We start from the raw sequence: 16,476 nt of genomic DNA, 5'->3' as shown, positions 1-16,476 counted from the left end.
TAAACTGTTTATGTAGCAACGTTGTTTGCTTTTCAGATGGAAGGGGGTGAGTTTCAGAGGGAGTACCCACAATGACATTGCTGCTCTAACGTCTCCCTTGCATCCATAGTCTCTGTTGGGGGTTACTCATCCCTCACTTCCTCCCCTTATATTTCACTTCACTATAAGCAGCTCCCAGGGATTACAGCTCCAGGGTCCTCTGCTGTAAGGATCATTTGGGAATTGATTTACGAAGGGCTCTCTGAGATAATGTTTCCTCAGCTTACAGAATAGGGTGTAAACAGACAAAGTGCTTGGATGCAATTCCCATTTGAGCCACGGTAATCGATTTAGACAGAGAACGAAGCAAATTCAATCACAGCCATCGATATGAAAGTGCTGCTCTGAACGACTCAGTGGGTATTTTGCTGCTCAGCTTGAAGAGGGCAGAGAAACAACCCTGAGAATATTACCACATGCTAAAATCAACGAATCTCTGTCCCTGCTCTGGAGGAAGGACTGCCCCTGAGGTTAGTCCCCAGTATTCTAATGCCAGTAAGTAGCCTAATTGGTTAATGACTGAAGTAGGTGCTTGGGTTCACTGTCCACACGTAGGGTTGGGGCTGCCAACTGAAACATCTATGACAGACATGTCTTGGGATATCCTGATGTTGAAATGCTGGGCACTGGAAAGAAACCACACAGATCAACAATGAAGACATTTCCAAGAACTGCTTCGACGGCATGTCAGCCCCCAAAGTGTTCCACCAAACACAGAGGTGTAGAAAAAACAGAGGACCCTAGACCTGGCCACTATTATCGGTAGCTGTATCTGATGTTTCTCCATGGCATCTATAAGCAATTCCTTTCTTTAGCCAGACAGGTCATCTCTTCTCCATTGGGCAGCTGGTTGTGAGCTTTGGAGTGGCAAATACCTTCATTTATTTACATACCTGTAGATGCCCTCTACCAAGATGAGAATTTTTTTCCAAGCTCTGCCTGTGCGTGGCTGGCCACGGATGATAGCTTCTCTCAGGAGCTTTTCTAGGCTCTGTGCATCTTTAAATAATGTGGAAAAGAGAAACTGGGTTACAAGAGGGCTTTCGTTTGCTTTCCTACTTTTGTTTCTTGAGAGGGTGTTAGAGTTACTTGCTCATTCATTTTTTTAGGCTAATACTCAGACCCAGACTTTGAGAAGGTAAAGTTGGAACAGAGAACACCTATAAGATATAGGGGTTCATTTTCTATTGAAATTTAACTCTGGTAGGATGAATAGCTATGGCTTTACAAGCAGACTGAATCAATTTAAAGCTCTAGCAAGCTTCTCTCTGCCTACCTGAGAGAACATGGAAGTCTGTACTATAAAGTACTTAGTGAAGCTGAAGGTCTGTTGCTAGGCAAAAAACAAACAAACAAACAAAAACAAAAAATAAAACAAACAAACAAAACCAAAAAACCTCTGAGAGATGCAATTGACAGCCACTCACCAGTTGTTTAGACCTGAGTATGTTAGGGTTTGCTTGATATACCTGCATGGTACTAGAGATCTCATTATCCTTGCGGCCTTGAATTTTGAGTTGTCTTGTGTTTAAGCACTGTTCAGGTTGTGAGATATTTGACAGTCCTGTGTGAAATATTTGAGAGCTCTAGACATATTATTAGTAGTTGACAATTACTGAGCCCCATTTTTTGTGGCTGATAACCCTATTCTTTGTTGTAGGTCATTTAATTCTCAGGAGATGCCCATGGAGAAGGTACTACATGGTTTTTCACTTAGTAGGCCAGGCAACTGAGGTGCAGAGGATTTGGTAAGGCAGTGGTTCATTCTCAACTTTTCCAATCTGTGATCCATTAACACAGTTCCTCACGTTGTGATCTTCCTCATCGATAACATTATTTTTGTTGGTATTTCATAACTGTAGTTTTGCTACTGTTATGAATGGTGATGTAAATATCAGATATGCAACTCTTGTGAAAAAGTACGTCAGGGATTTGTAACCACAACCTTTTACTGCCTTTTTTTTGGTAAGAGTCCTTGTGCCACTTTCTCAAACTCCAAAATGATGGATCAAGAAGAACGATTAAAATCTTGGAGAACTTTCTGCTCTCATATATGACCTCCTCCCCTTGGTGGGGAGGCCTGATGGCACTCAAAGAAAGAATAATCAGGCTACCAAGATGAGACTTGATAGCCTATGAACATACAGTGGGGGAGGAGGTACCCCTCGGTCATAGACCTAGGGGAGGGGAATAGGGTGAAAGTGAGAAGGAGGGAGGAACGGGAAGATACAAGTGATGGGATAACAATTGGGTTGTAATCTGAATAAATTAATTAAATAATAAAAAATGTATATACTGAAAAAAAGTCTTGTATAACATGCTTGTTCACTTTTAATGCAAAGTGAAAAATAGTGGAAGTAGAGATATCATTTCTTTTCCTTAATTTAACTTTTTAAAAAAATATAATTTATTCAGATTACATCTTGATTGCTATCACCTCATTTGTATCTTCCTATTCCCACCCTCCTTCCCTCTGTCATCCTATTCCCTTCCTCTAGACCTCTGACAGAAGGGGAAACTAGGAGGAAGATGGGTAGGCTTGAGGCCATTTGGAAGAATTTAGGAATCAATTCAGCTATCAGGTGTTTTTATGGGTTATTTAAGACAGAGTGAGTGAAAGATTATAGAGGTTAATGTGCATGTTTATTTAGATTTACATATTTGTACTATATATTTTTGCTCAAGAAAATCCACTGGCCCTTGAATGGGCCCAGGGGAAGATGAGGGACAGATAGGGAAGTTATTTGAATTCAGCCACAATGCTGAATGACAATTAAGTGCTGATTGATCTATGCTATTGAGCATTTAAACGTTTTGTTATAATAATAAACCTTTCCTGAACTAGTCTCTGAACAGTCCCTTGAGACAACTTCTCTGTGGCTGCCAACACACAACCTCCTATTCGCCTATATAGTTTTTGCCTCTTGTCTGTCTGAAGGGCATCCAGTCATCACCCAAGCCTCCTTTACACTGGTCAATGACACATACCTGAGCAAGAGTCTTTCTACCTCCTTCTCATGTCATAGATACACTTTTCTTCTTTGCAATACTTAACATGTAAGTTGTTATTAGTGTCCATGTCTCCGCACCATAGACAGCAGGGTCGTAGTCCAAGTACACAGTATCAGCATTAGTATTGCATCAATTTTAGATGATTGACTCATATTTATTTTTATGGGTAAAGAACATGGACAATGAGGAAGAATTTATCTAGACAAGAGCCACCAGAGAGGACAGTTTCATTTTGTCTGGAGCTAATGTTTTCTTAGCAAACTGTACTTTTTCTTTTGGTTTCAAAGAGTCTTGCCTCTTGTGAATATTTCTAGCTAGTGCTATATCACTCAGCACAAAATGGCAGCCAAGGAGACAAAAAAAAGAAACTTTCCTGTATCAAATTCTCAGGGCTCATAAATCCTCATCTACATTGCTAGCTTGATTTTACTTTGTCTTTAGGTTGAATGTCTAAGCCATTGAAGGAACCCCTAGGAGCAAAGGAGATAACCTCTCTGTTCCATAATATACTGTGGGCTGTTAGCCTAGGAATGAACAAAGAGATGATGAACAAGAATTTATATTTAAATAATTGCATTTTATAATTTTTTGTACATAAATGAGACATAATGAGGGTGTCTCGAATGCTATCCTAATAAAAGTAAGTCGATTGAAATAAGCCAGAAGTTACTTTAATGCAGTGACACATAAAATAATACTTGTTTTAAAACTTGTTTCTGTATAAAGGAGAATAATGGGACAGAAAACATTAAATGGGGTGGGGAGAGGTAGAGCAGTGTGAAGAGGTAAATATGTGGAGGGATAATTAAGACTAATGGCCTTCTGAAAAAGTCACAAAGACCTGCGATCATAACCTTCCTCAAATATAAACACATACATGTATACAGAGAGTTTAAATGAAATTAACCATAAGGAGGAAACAGTGCCTTTCCTAGATACTACAGATTAACACCTCAGTGTCACTAATTGATGAGTTCTAGTTGTTGGCAAGTGAGGTCCCATAGAACCCCAAATACTACAGGCAACCTTCGTCTCTGATTCTCTTTCAGAACTTGATGGTAGGAAACTATTGTCGGAGGCACTACCAACTTGAGTATCAATCATGAAGAGAATAAGTTGGCTGTTGCCCGGAAACTTCATTCCTATTTTCATGATGCTAAAAGGCCCTGAGTATGTTGCTGAAAGAGGAAAGTAATCAGGGGACCATGGATAGAGCTTTCCTACCTAAGGTGCTGCTTACACCATGTGAGTATCACATAAAGCTTCACAATGCATGCTGGGGAGAGAAATAAAGGCCTTGTATTTGTTTCTTACTGATGCTGCAAGAACCATTGACTAAAACAACACAAACTCGAGGTCTTACAAATATAGAGAAGTCTGCCATGGGTCTGCCTGGGCTAATTCACAGCTTTAACAGTGCTAGTGCCTTCTTGAAAGGCTTAAATTGGACCCTACCTCCTCACATTTTCTGCTTCTAGGTCCCCATGTTCCTTAGAATGTGGTCCTCTTCCACTTTCAAAACTAAAACTGACACTTGCCATCTTTCTCATATTACATTTCTCTGACAACCTTCATTTGGCTTCATTTCCCATGTGGAGGGACCAAATTATTTCACCAGACCCATGTAGGGGCTTTATTTGAAAGTTAATTGATTGGCACACAGAATTCTCTCTGTAACTTTAACTCCATTTCCAGATAACAAGGCATCCACAGGTTCTGGGGATCAGGGCATTGGCTTGTTTCAGGGAACTTTAAAAAAACCTTCCACAGAAAACTAAACAATAGCAGCTTATTCATAATGCACGTCTGTGGATTAACAGGTGGTAAGTGATGACCCAACTTCATAGATTTAATGAATTGGGAAGGGCAGCATTTTTCCAGGGATTCCCAGGTTGCACTGCTGTATTTGAAAGATCATTAAATAATTAAATTAGCATACAAAGCAATAGGTCTCCCTGTGATTTTTTTCACACATACTTCCTTTGAGTTGATTCCCTTCCCCAGCTTATTTTGGAGAGTTTCCTAAATACTGCCAAACTTTAATCTCTTCATCTATTAATTAGTTTCCATCTCATTATGTTATCTGCAGGACTAATTAAAAGAGCAAATAGATACAAAGAGAACGTCAATAGCTAGACATCTGGCATACAGTAAATTCTTAATAAGTGCTAGTTCTGGTACAAAATCACTACAGCTGGCATTTAGTATAAATATAAATAGTGTCATCTGTATTCTGGAACAAGAAGGCAGTGTGAAGAGCAAGTTGTTGAGTAGGTTGAGTATTTGAGAAGCTTTGTAAAAAAAATTAAATGATTAAAAATTAATACCAACTATAATCTCAGCAGAGTTTGAAGACTTAGAAACAGAAATGTATTTGATATAGTCTTAAACTTTGGAAAATAGAAATTCCAAAATACTCTTTCACCAATGTAGATTCATTTTAAAATGCACTATTTCATTTGCTCTATGTATTTATACATCTATTTATCTATCATCTATTATCTATGTATCTATCTATGTATCTATCATCTATCTATCTATCTATCTATCTATCTATAGTCTATGTACTATCTATCTATCTATCTATCTATCATCTATCCACCATCTATATATCTCTTCCTTCTTAAATGAGACTAAGCTATATATACCATGTCCTGTGCCTCTGTATAGCTCACAACATCTTCCCTAAGAACAGACCAGAGGCATACTTTTGTGTGACCATAGAAGGGTCATTTGACTTACCCTATAAGGATCCAGATAGAGTAGCTTAGGATTTATGAACTATGCATGCTCTTTATTAACACTCCTCTTTGTTTTCTATACAAGCCTTCACAAATGTAAGCTCACAGCTGATAGACAGTATACCCACCCACCTTGACATGTTACTCTCACTTAGTACTATTAAGGCTATTCATCGATCTACTGCATTTGTAAATTGTCCCAAGAATAATATTATCTCATGTCATTCAGAATCTAAGACCAGGTGTAGTTGTCATGATCTTCAATATTCTTTATAGTAAATTATTTTCTCTTCTTGTCTTTGTTCTTTATAATATTTCTAAGACAAATCCTTGGCTATTATCAAACATGTAATTTTGGGTTTTCTCCTCTGCATCCTATGTAAATAGGGGAGAATGCTCAGACATCCCATTTGAATACAAAAATGAATAAAGCCCAGTCTATTTCAGTATTTAACATAAGTTTATTTTATATCATTTTCTTAGAATTTTCCTTCACTACCTGGGTTGCAAAACAAAACAAAGACATGAAGGCTCTTAAGGAGCAGGGAGGTGACAGGCATCAGAGAGAGGTAAAGGGATTGGGGCTGAGTGTAATGAGAGCACGTTATAGAGATATGAAATTGTAAAAAAAGCAATTAATATAAAAAATAAAATAAGATTTAGGTCTTCTATCTTTCATTGTGCATTATAGATATATATTAGTCTTAACTCCAAGGTTTGAATATAAGTTTATCTGGGGGTGGGAACATCATTAATCTGCTGCAAATGTTCCCTAGACGCCTGTACTGTACAGTTAGGGTCACAAACTACTGTTTACTAGAATGACATGAAGAAATAAGAAACTAGTATTGACAATGACTCAGCTGATTTGTTCTAAATAAACCACGACCCAGCCTGTCTACTCTGAAAGCGAGGTTATTGTGCTAACCATATACATGGGTATTCATTTCCAGATATGAAACTTTTATCACCAGTTATCTGTCATGCTACAGATTCAAAGGCATTTGGCACATTTGTGCTAATACCAATGGCACTTACTCTTCCCACTTAATCAAAACATTGCTGTTTCTTCTTTGACTTCATTCTTGTCTTGGCAGAGCTTCACTGTGAATACCAGCCTGACTTTGAACTCATGATCCTCCTAACTGAGCCTCTTGAGTGCTAGGATTACTGGAAGGCATCATTATACACGCCACAAAAATATGTCTTAAATCCCTAAATTATGTGCACTTCAAACATGAATTCTTGGCACTACCAAAGTAATTTGAAACCGGATGTGATAATAGATGGCAAATCAACATAACTGAAGAATCAAACAACGAATTGAAAAGTTTAATATTTGTTGCAAATAAAAGAAATAAGGCCAGCATATTTAAAACAAATTACCCTGAAGTATATATTAGAGCTGAGCTACATGTTTGCGATTTTATTCTTTTGGAGTGCCTGAATCTGATCTATGCTCCATCATATCCTTCTATTCACAGATGCTGAAAATAGTTCTCCAATGCATGGCAATTCCCCAATCCTTCATTCCCATGCCCTTCTTCAGTGAGAGCAGGTGTGCACTGAGCACTCCACTAGTTAGGAAGGGAGTTCATTGGGTTTACTTGGGAACACTTGTAGCAGTTCTTTTTGCTATTTTATAGGTTATTCCTTCTTCCACTTTCTCCATCCTTACTACACCCTTTCAACCCCGTAACACTAGATTTGAAAGAAAGAAGGATAGAGGGGAGAGAGAAATAAATTCCTGAATTTAATTTCTTTCCTTTTACTTTTTCTTTGACCATACTGCTATCAAACAGCAACCAACCCTCTCAAACAACCAGTGATGACCAATCTTTTCTCTTGGGGCCCTTGCATTTATACATCCTCTGAAAAGTTCCAATAATTCCAAGTTTTACATATTCTCAGAAACTATCTGCAGCTGGTGAAACCACACCTCTGCTAGAGGATGAGGCAAATCATAGTCAGCTACTATGGGCAATCTGAAGCAGCCTCATATTCCATATCTGGGATTAAAACAAAAGCCTATTCTTATAATATTTCCATGTTTATAAAAGAAACAAAAATTCCAAAATTCTCACTACAAACACTCATGTGCATTTTTCTTCTTCCATGAGGCAACTGTTTTATGGCTTGAGATTGCTCTGAGGTACGTATAAAAAAACCAAGATAATACTTCCTCCCTGCTATCCGTTTACTTTTTATTTGTTCTTTGTGAACTTCTGGAAGGAAGGGGTGTACTAAGGAATAGAAACAAAGAAAGAGAGAAAGGTAGTAAAGAATTTGAAAAAGTATGTATATGTGTGCATATGTACATTTATGTGTCTTTATGTATATGTATGTACATGTGTGTACATTGTTGTGTGTGTTCATGTGTACCTGTGTGTATGTGTTTGTGTGTGTGTGTGATAACAATGTGGCAGAAGCAGAACTTTAACAGATAATATATGTTAATGCCTTCCTTAGCATTGCAGATGAGGACATTGAATGCAAGAAAGATTAAAGGGTTTACAGAGAGTGGCAGAAACTGGGGACACAGATGAATCAGAGGATATGGGTGTCACCAACCACCACTTGCTTTTTTAAAGATGTTTCCCAGGACTTGTGATGGTGTCTTATTTGAACTATAAAGAGTGAAAGTGTAGTCTTCTGGATCATTCTCACCACTCAACCACTTAGCACAGAGCCTGGAAGGACATTTAAAATCTTATAGATTTATTTATGTCTATGAATGTTTTACCTCTACGTACATACATACAAGAGAAACAAATGCTCTAAACTGTTAGGCCATCTCTCTAACCTCTGAAAGGATATTTTAATGTGGTGCAAAGAATACTTGGAGGATAGAGATATTAGTGTCTTGTATTCAGGGATAGGAGAAATAGGAATTATACCAAGAAAAAAAGCTAACTTTTTACTTAAATTTTGCTCAAAATTTAAAGTCTTTGAACTTTCCCAAGACAAGGTTACAAGAGGAAGAGAATTATAACACATCTGATAATTAATTAGCATCGTAAGACACCAATCACATCTTTGAGGCCATATCACAAGAGCACTAACAATGACATTAATGTGTTTTGGTAACACTTAGCAATCTGGATGTTTAATACACTTCAGCCATTTGTTCCAGGTCAGCAGAGGTTAACAAGGCAGCAGTGAATATAAGCATAATTGTTTTTCATTAGGCTAAGTTGCCAGTTTGAAAAACCAGGGCAAAGTCTCATGAATAATCTTGACCTGAGTCTAGGACCAAGGCAGTGTATTTTGGGTAAATGCAAAGATACTCACTGTTGTGTTTGAAGGGTCTTATGGTTGCACCTGTGAGTCGAGCCCCCAGGACGATAGATGTGTGGTTCATCTCATCACTTAAAATGAGGCATCCCTGTGCAGGAAACAAACACAAACCACAAGATAATGAAAGGAAAGACAACCTATGGGAACCAGAAGACACCAAAATCTATGCTAAATTAGAACTCTACTAATTTGAAAAGGTTATATTTCAGCTGGTATTTATATGGACAGAATCTAATTTTTCAGCCAGCTCATGGAGATGGCAGCAGTTTGTAAGAGATTGCAATTTTACTGATACATTTACAAATAGTTTTCAACACTTACCTTAGGACTTCTTTCTGCATTAACACCCCATGGAGACAGAAAGATCTGTGTTTTACAGTTTAAAACTTTTTGGAAATGTGTCCATGGGAAGTCAATGTGAGGTGGGTTGAAAATATTGATGCTCATACATTATGCTTGTAAATTTATTTTTCTTGTAAATGGCATACATTAGAAAGGTGTTCAAGAAAACCCAAAATTCAGAGACCTGATGGCTCTTTTATGCTTTCTGAGGTCACCAGGAATTAAGTTACCCCTTATGTTTTGGTGCCTTCACATATTATGTTTTAGGGGCCTTCACTGTGGATCTATTCTTGGATCAAGAGTCTATGTTCTAGTTCCTTCCCACTTCCTGCTTTGCACAGGCAGTCCCTTTGCCATCGTTCCAAGAAACAATGTGCCCACCTATCAATGTTGTTTTCTCATGTCTAGTACAGCATTGCAAGCTATCTCAAGAAGAGCTGGCAGCTCTTATCATTCCTCATGTATGCACGTTTTTGTCCTGTAGTAATCATCTAATTTTACTTAGTATATTGTTCCTCCACTGGACTTCAAACACTTCAGGTTTACAAGGCACAGTTCTTGCTCATGCTTTTATACACTGTGTGTGGCTCCATACCATAATATGGAGAATCTCAATAATTAGTCAGCTAAATTAACAAATTGATGAGATAAGAAATATTTTGGTCTACTCTATTATTGAAGATGGCATTTGATCCATATTTAGTTGGGCAATTCAATAATCAGGAACGTCACAATGAAGAGATTTGCTAAATTGTGCTGACGCATTTTTCCCAAAGATTTTGATGGTGAGAAAAGAAGCTTTTTGGCAGCACTTCTGACAAAGGACTTGTCTGAAGGTGTAATTCATAGGGATAGTATAGGAATAATATGGCAGAAGACACATGGAAACAAATTCTTACTTTTCCAGCAAATACAGGTATATTCATTGCATTGGTTGCGAATCCCATGCCAAAGACCATCACTGCTTCTACATTCAAGAACTTAGCCATGAGGTCTTCCAGCTCCTTGTGTATATCCAAGGTACCTAAACAGAACATACATGAGGCATAACTCTTGCTTTTGAACAAGCCCAAGTTTGAAAGCTTAAATTCCACTGCACATACATCCTTCAAGACCTGAATTCATTTATCCAAGAGTTGTCAGAAACAACATACAGTACAGCCATTCTTACTTAATGTTCAGTGGAGAAGCTAAAAGTTAAATTGTCACACTGGAGACATGGCTTGGATGATAAAAAGAATTTGTTGTACAAACCTAATGATCTGAGTTTATATCCCAGAACTCAGCAGAGGGAGAGAACCTACTCCACAGAGTTATTACCTGACTTCTACGCATAACACACACACATAACACACACACACACACACACACACACACACACACCAATAATAAAATTTTAAAAAGGTTGAAATTTTGATATAAAAATTTGTATCATCAAATGTCTTATACAACAGAAAGAGTGACTGAACTTTGAAGATGAAAATGTCAACATATGACCATTTGTTGGCCTCAGTTTTATTTACAAGACAGTGCCTTCCAGAGGACGTGGTCACAGGAGAAGGCAACCCAAAGGCAGGAGACTGGGTTCTGGCCCCAGGAGGTCTGTCACTAACAGCTGAGTAGTCTCTGGCTATTGTCCCTTAGAGTTAGTAAAGAGATTGGAAGCTGTGGTTTAGGCTCTCCTGACATTGCACATGGTCTTTCTTCTTTACAGAATGCTCTTCTGACATAGTGGCACCTCCTACTTTCTTTCTCATATCCATCCAACATGTGAGCCCTCCTCAGCTCTTCAAGCCAAAACTAGTCAGGCAATTACATCCTCATTATCCTACAATGATCATTATTACTAAGTTGATACAGCAAGTTGGAGAAATCTCCACTACAGAAGAAGCCTACAGGGTTCAGAACAGGCACAAGAGACCCATGACCTCCACAGATACTAACAGCATCAGAATGTTCATGTGACCAAAGACGGTGATACTACAGTAGATATTTTGTCATGATGAACACAATGCCTTGCCTAATGCCACCATCCATTGTGCACCTAGAGAGTTATATGGATTTTTTTTGTGGAGAATGAGGAAAAGCATGAGCTAAAAGTAGAGGATGAACTTAGGAAGATCAAAGGCTCAGGCAGGGCCAAAGCAACAAAAGAAATAGGCAATAAATAGCAATATTTGGAGATTTGCTTAAAGATAGAAAGTGGCCAAATTAGTCAGCTCAGTCATTTTCCTCATAATCTTTCCTGGCCAGAGGATCAAATGATAACAATCAGAACCATATCGCCCAGATGTATGTGTACTGATACTTCAGATAAACTCCATCTTTCTCTTTCTAAACCTGCTGTCCCACATGTTTAGTCGCAGCAATTGGATCACTGAAAGTCCTTAGAATGATACGAGATTTGTTGTTAGGCAGACAGCCAAGCAACCATGGGATGTGCATGTGACAAAGACTCTCTTGGGAGATTTCCCAATATAAGGAATTCTTTATGGGTAAAATGCAAATTAATTAGGTGCTTATTACTCTACACTTAAAATGAAGGATGATTCAAGAGAACAAAATAGTTACTCAAAAGTTGATGATCTTCCTGTCTATCGATACTAGACTGTGTCTCGATGCAGTAAAGATGGTAAGTTGCAGATAGTTGTCCAAATAGTTGAGTACTTTTAGAAATAAGATTCAATAGTTTGTCTTTGGTATAGAAATATTGCCTTTTGTAAATCTTAATAAAGCATAATTACAGTCCTAGTTGAAGGAACAAATGAATGCACCATAGTTTTTATTTGGTTAGTGTCAGTAGCTTTACAAATTGCTGGGTTATGTATATATTGACTCATGTATTACTTCCATGTTTTCTTTATTCAGCAAGCTACTAAAATCTGCTCTGTGAATTAAAGAATAAATAGGAACTGGATCTATCCTCTTGCCAGCTCACTAAGCAATATTTTCAGATGCCAAACACTGAGTTCACTGCCATAAGTCAAGTGAATAAAAAGTAGATTCAGAGTAAATTACCAGTATTCCAGGCATGGGCGACATGCTTCTGTTGGAATTTTAGTGACACTGACTGGCTCACCCTTAGTCAAAATGCACAGATCTCTGGCTTTCATACAGACATACTCACTGATAACAATCAAGTAAGAGTAAAAGTGGGGAGCCCCTTTCCCATTACCAATCATTCCTCCGGGTCATTGTGTATGAAGCTGTTTCACTAACTGTGAGTAGTCATATTTGGTTCATAATAGCCTGTTTGCAGACTGTTTCTAGACTTGGCCTCAGCACAGATTGTCAGTTAACATGAAAACCTGCCAGCTCTCCCCATCTGTTGGTTCCAGTGGTGCTGTGCTATCAGTTCACATCTGTGCCACTTTGTGTGCATTGAGGATTCCTGCACTCAAACAAGCATCATTCCTTGTGCCTAAAGGAATAAAGCTCCAGGCATCACACAGAAGTTGTTGGGTACCTGGTTCTATTACTTATTGTTTGAAGGATTGTATTGCCTTTTGATTGAATTTGCTTTTTGTTAAGCATTCAGAGAAAAATGTGAAATAGATGTCTTGTCTGGCTGCTATGTTCAGAGAAAAACAGCAGAGGGCATTTACGTCTGCACACCTACTTAGAACTTCATTTAAACAAAACTCACCACCTCTTGATAAACAGTAATTATAATTAGATGTGAGTCAAGTGTCTAAGGGAGGCACGGTTGTACAACTGTGACATATTTTCATGGTAAATGATACTAATGATACAAGAACCAACAGGCTGACAAAATGACTTGTCCTTTATTTCATGTTCTCATTCTTTTATTTCTGTTTTTTTTTCTTTTTTACTTTTCATTTTTAAGAACTGCATACATGAGTACTGAACTGACACAATTTTAATTCTTCTCTTTTTTCCCCTCCAACTCCTTCAAGATTCCTGCTTCTTCTCAACTTATTACTTAATTATTACTGTTACACACAGTGATTTCCTCATCCATGTTGGCATGTCAATTGATGTCTATTTTCTCAGGTTTTACTTAGGCTACCATATTGTTGATATCTCATGGTTCCAGTTGCCTGTCATATATAGAAGACACTATCTTGCATAAGATTACTTTTTGTGAATTTATATGTAAACATGGTATTTTGCTACACATTTATACATTGAAAATATTAAACAGAGGGTGTGTGTTTCTGTGTAAGACCTCTAGAATACATTTATTAAACAACAAATTCTAATTATGGGGCTATGTATATAGCTCAGTTGGGAAAATACTTGTGCTGCATACAGAGGACTGTGGATTCAGTCCTTAGTGCTGGCCTAGTGCTTGGTGAGACCATTGATGTCTTTCTCTCCCGGTAGTGTGCTCAGACTGTCCCAGCACTATGAAAGCTGGCAAGCAGGAAGAGAATTTCCTTAACAGTCAAAATTGATTTCCCTATGTCCTGAATCCCAAACTAAGTGAAACTTTCTGCAATAGAATCTTGCCATTTAATTGTGATGGTCAACCACAAGCAATGACAATATTCTGTGTAGTTTTGAGTGCCTTTGAGGCCTTCCTGACTAATAACTCATAGGGACAATCCCTTGCTTGGCACTGAGATTTTCATTTAATAATCCATGTCTCCTGGGAATAGCACAGTCCACCCCTGCAGGATAGATCTATTATAATTCCCTTTAAAATAACTATATATTAAAATGTGGCTCACTTTGATAGGGATGGCATTGAATCTGTAAATTGCTTTTGGTGAGATGGCCATTTTCACTATGTTAATTCTCCCGATCCATGAACAAGGGAGATCCTGCCATCTCTTTCTTCAGAGATTTAAAATTCTTTTCAAACAAGTCATTCACTTGCTTGATTAGAGTTATTCCTAGATATTTTATATTGCTTTTGGTTATCGTGAAGGGTGTAATTTTCCTAATTTCTTCCTCTGCATGATTGTCATTTGTATAAAGGAAGGCTAGTGACTTTTTGAGTTAATTTTGTATCCAGCCAATTTGCTGAAAGTGTTTATCAGCTTTAGGAGTTCTCTGGTGGAATTTTGGGGGTCACTTAATTACACTATCATATCATCTGCAAATAGGGATAGTTTGACTTCCTCCTTTCCCATTTGGATTCCCTCGATCTCCTTTTGTTGTCTTATTGTTCTGACTAGAACTTCAACCCATTGAAAGATCAATTCTCAACTTCATATGGAAAAACAAAAAATCCAGAATAGCTAAAACAACCCTATACAATAAAAGGTCCTCTGGAGGAATCTCCATATCTGATCTTAAGCTGTACTATAGAGCAACAGTAATTAAAACAGCATGGTACTGGCACAGCAATAGGCTGCTTGATAAATGGAATCAAATTTAAGATCCAGAAATGAATCCACACACATATGGTCACTTGATTTTTGACAAAGAAGCCAAATCTATTCAATGGAAAAAAAGATAGCATCTTTAACAAATGGTGCTGGTCTAACTGGATGTCTACATGTAGAAAAATGCAATTAGACCCATATTTGTCACCATGCACAAAACTGAAGTCCAAGTGGATTAAAGACCTCAACATAAAACCAGAGACGCTAAATCGGTCAGAAGAAAAAGTGGGGAAGAACCTGGAACACATAGGCTCAGGAGACATCTTCCTGAACAGAACACCAACAGCCCAGGCCTTAAGGTCAATAATTAATAAATGGGACCTCATGAGGATGAGAAGCTTCTGTAAGGCAAGAAACACTGTCAATAGAACAAAGCAACAGCTGACATAGGTCTAATATCCAAAATATATAAAGATCTCAAGAAATTAAACACACCAAACGAAATAACCCAGTTGAGAAATGAGGCTTAGGACTAAACAGAAAATTCTCAACAGAGGAATATTGAATGGCTGAAAAACACTTAAAGAAATGCTCAATGGCTTGGTCATCAGAGAAATACAAATCAAACGACTCTGACATTCCATTTACACCCATCAAAATGGCTAAGATAAAAAACTCAAGTGACACCACATGCTGGCAAGGATGTGGAGAAAGGGGAACACTCCTTCATTGCTGGTGGGAGTGCAAACTTGTACAACCACTTTGGAAATCGATCTGGTGCTATCTCAGAAAACTGGGAATAGAGCTTCCTCAAGACCTAGCTATTCCATTCCTTGGATTATACTCAGAAGACGCTCCAGCACACAGCAAGGACATATGCTCAACCATGTTCATAGCAGCCTTATTCATAATAGCCAGAACCTGGAGACAGCCTAAGTGTCCCTGAGTAGAAGAATGGATAAAGAAACTGTGGTACATTTACACTATGGAATACTACTCTGTTATAAAAACAAGGAAATCCCGAAATTTCTGGACAATTGGATGGAACTAGAAACAATCATACTGAATGAGTTAACCCAGAAGCAGAAAGAATCACAGGATATATACTCACTTTTAATTGGACACTAGCCCAAGAGGCATGTCCCATGAAAGCCTTCACCTACCAGGAGATTGATATAGATGTGAGTACATCCTATTAGGACTCTAGATGAGAGAAGTATGGGAGAATGGAGAAATACAAGGATCCAGGGAGTCCTAGAAACCTATAAGAAGAACATCAGGATGGGCAGAACTGGGCCCTGGGGTTCTGCTCAAACTACTGCACCAACCATGGACAATACATGCAGTAAACAGCGAACCCCTACTTGCATCTAGCCTATGGACTGGACATTCTCCACACTTGAGTGGAGAGTGGGAACTGACTCTGACACAAACTCTGGTGCCCCATATTTGACCACCTTCCCTTGGTGGGGAGGCCTGGTGGCATTCAGAGAAAGAATAGACAGGCTACCAAGATGAGACTTGATAGCCTATGACCATATAGTGGGGGAGGAGGTCCCTCTCGGTCACTGACATAGGGGAGGGGAATTGGGTGAAAGAGAGAGAGAGAGAGAGAGAGAGAGAGAGAGAGAGAGAGAGAGAGAGAGAGAGAGAGAGAGAAGAATGGGTGGATACAAGGGATGGAATAACAATTGAGATGTAATCTGAATAAATTAATTAAATAAATAAAAAATAGATTGGCAAAAAAAATG

The 16,476-nt window shown here is 38.2% G+C and overlaps 1 protein-coding gene across 1 annotated transcript in view; it reads right to left on the bottom strand.

The window, feature by feature from the left end:
• Sptlc3 (serine palmitoyltransferase long chain base subunit 3) overlaps positions 1–16,476 on the bottom strand; it is a 105,919-nt gene that overhangs the window by 46,295 nt on the left and 43,148 nt on the right. The window contains exons 5-7 of the mRNA XM_051144928.1: positions 10,331–10,455; positions 9,084–9,177; positions 933–1,038 (exon numbers count right to left, since the gene is read on the bottom strand). Coding sequence (XP_051000885.1) covers positions 933–1,038; positions 9,084–9,177; positions 10,331–10,455 — 325 coding nt within the window. The remainder of the gene's footprint in view (positions 1–932; positions 1,039–9,083; positions 9,178–10,330; positions 10,456–16,476) is intronic.

The sequence above is a fragment of the Acomys russatus genome, chromosome 4, assembly GCF_903995435.1.
Source record: "Acomys russatus chromosome 4, mAcoRus1.1, whole genome shotgun sequence".
NCBI classification, from domain to species: domain Eukaryota; kingdom Metazoa; phylum Chordata; class Mammalia; order Rodentia; family Muridae; genus Acomys; species Acomys russatus.
This window is presented reverse-complemented; position numbering and strand designations above follow the sequence as displayed.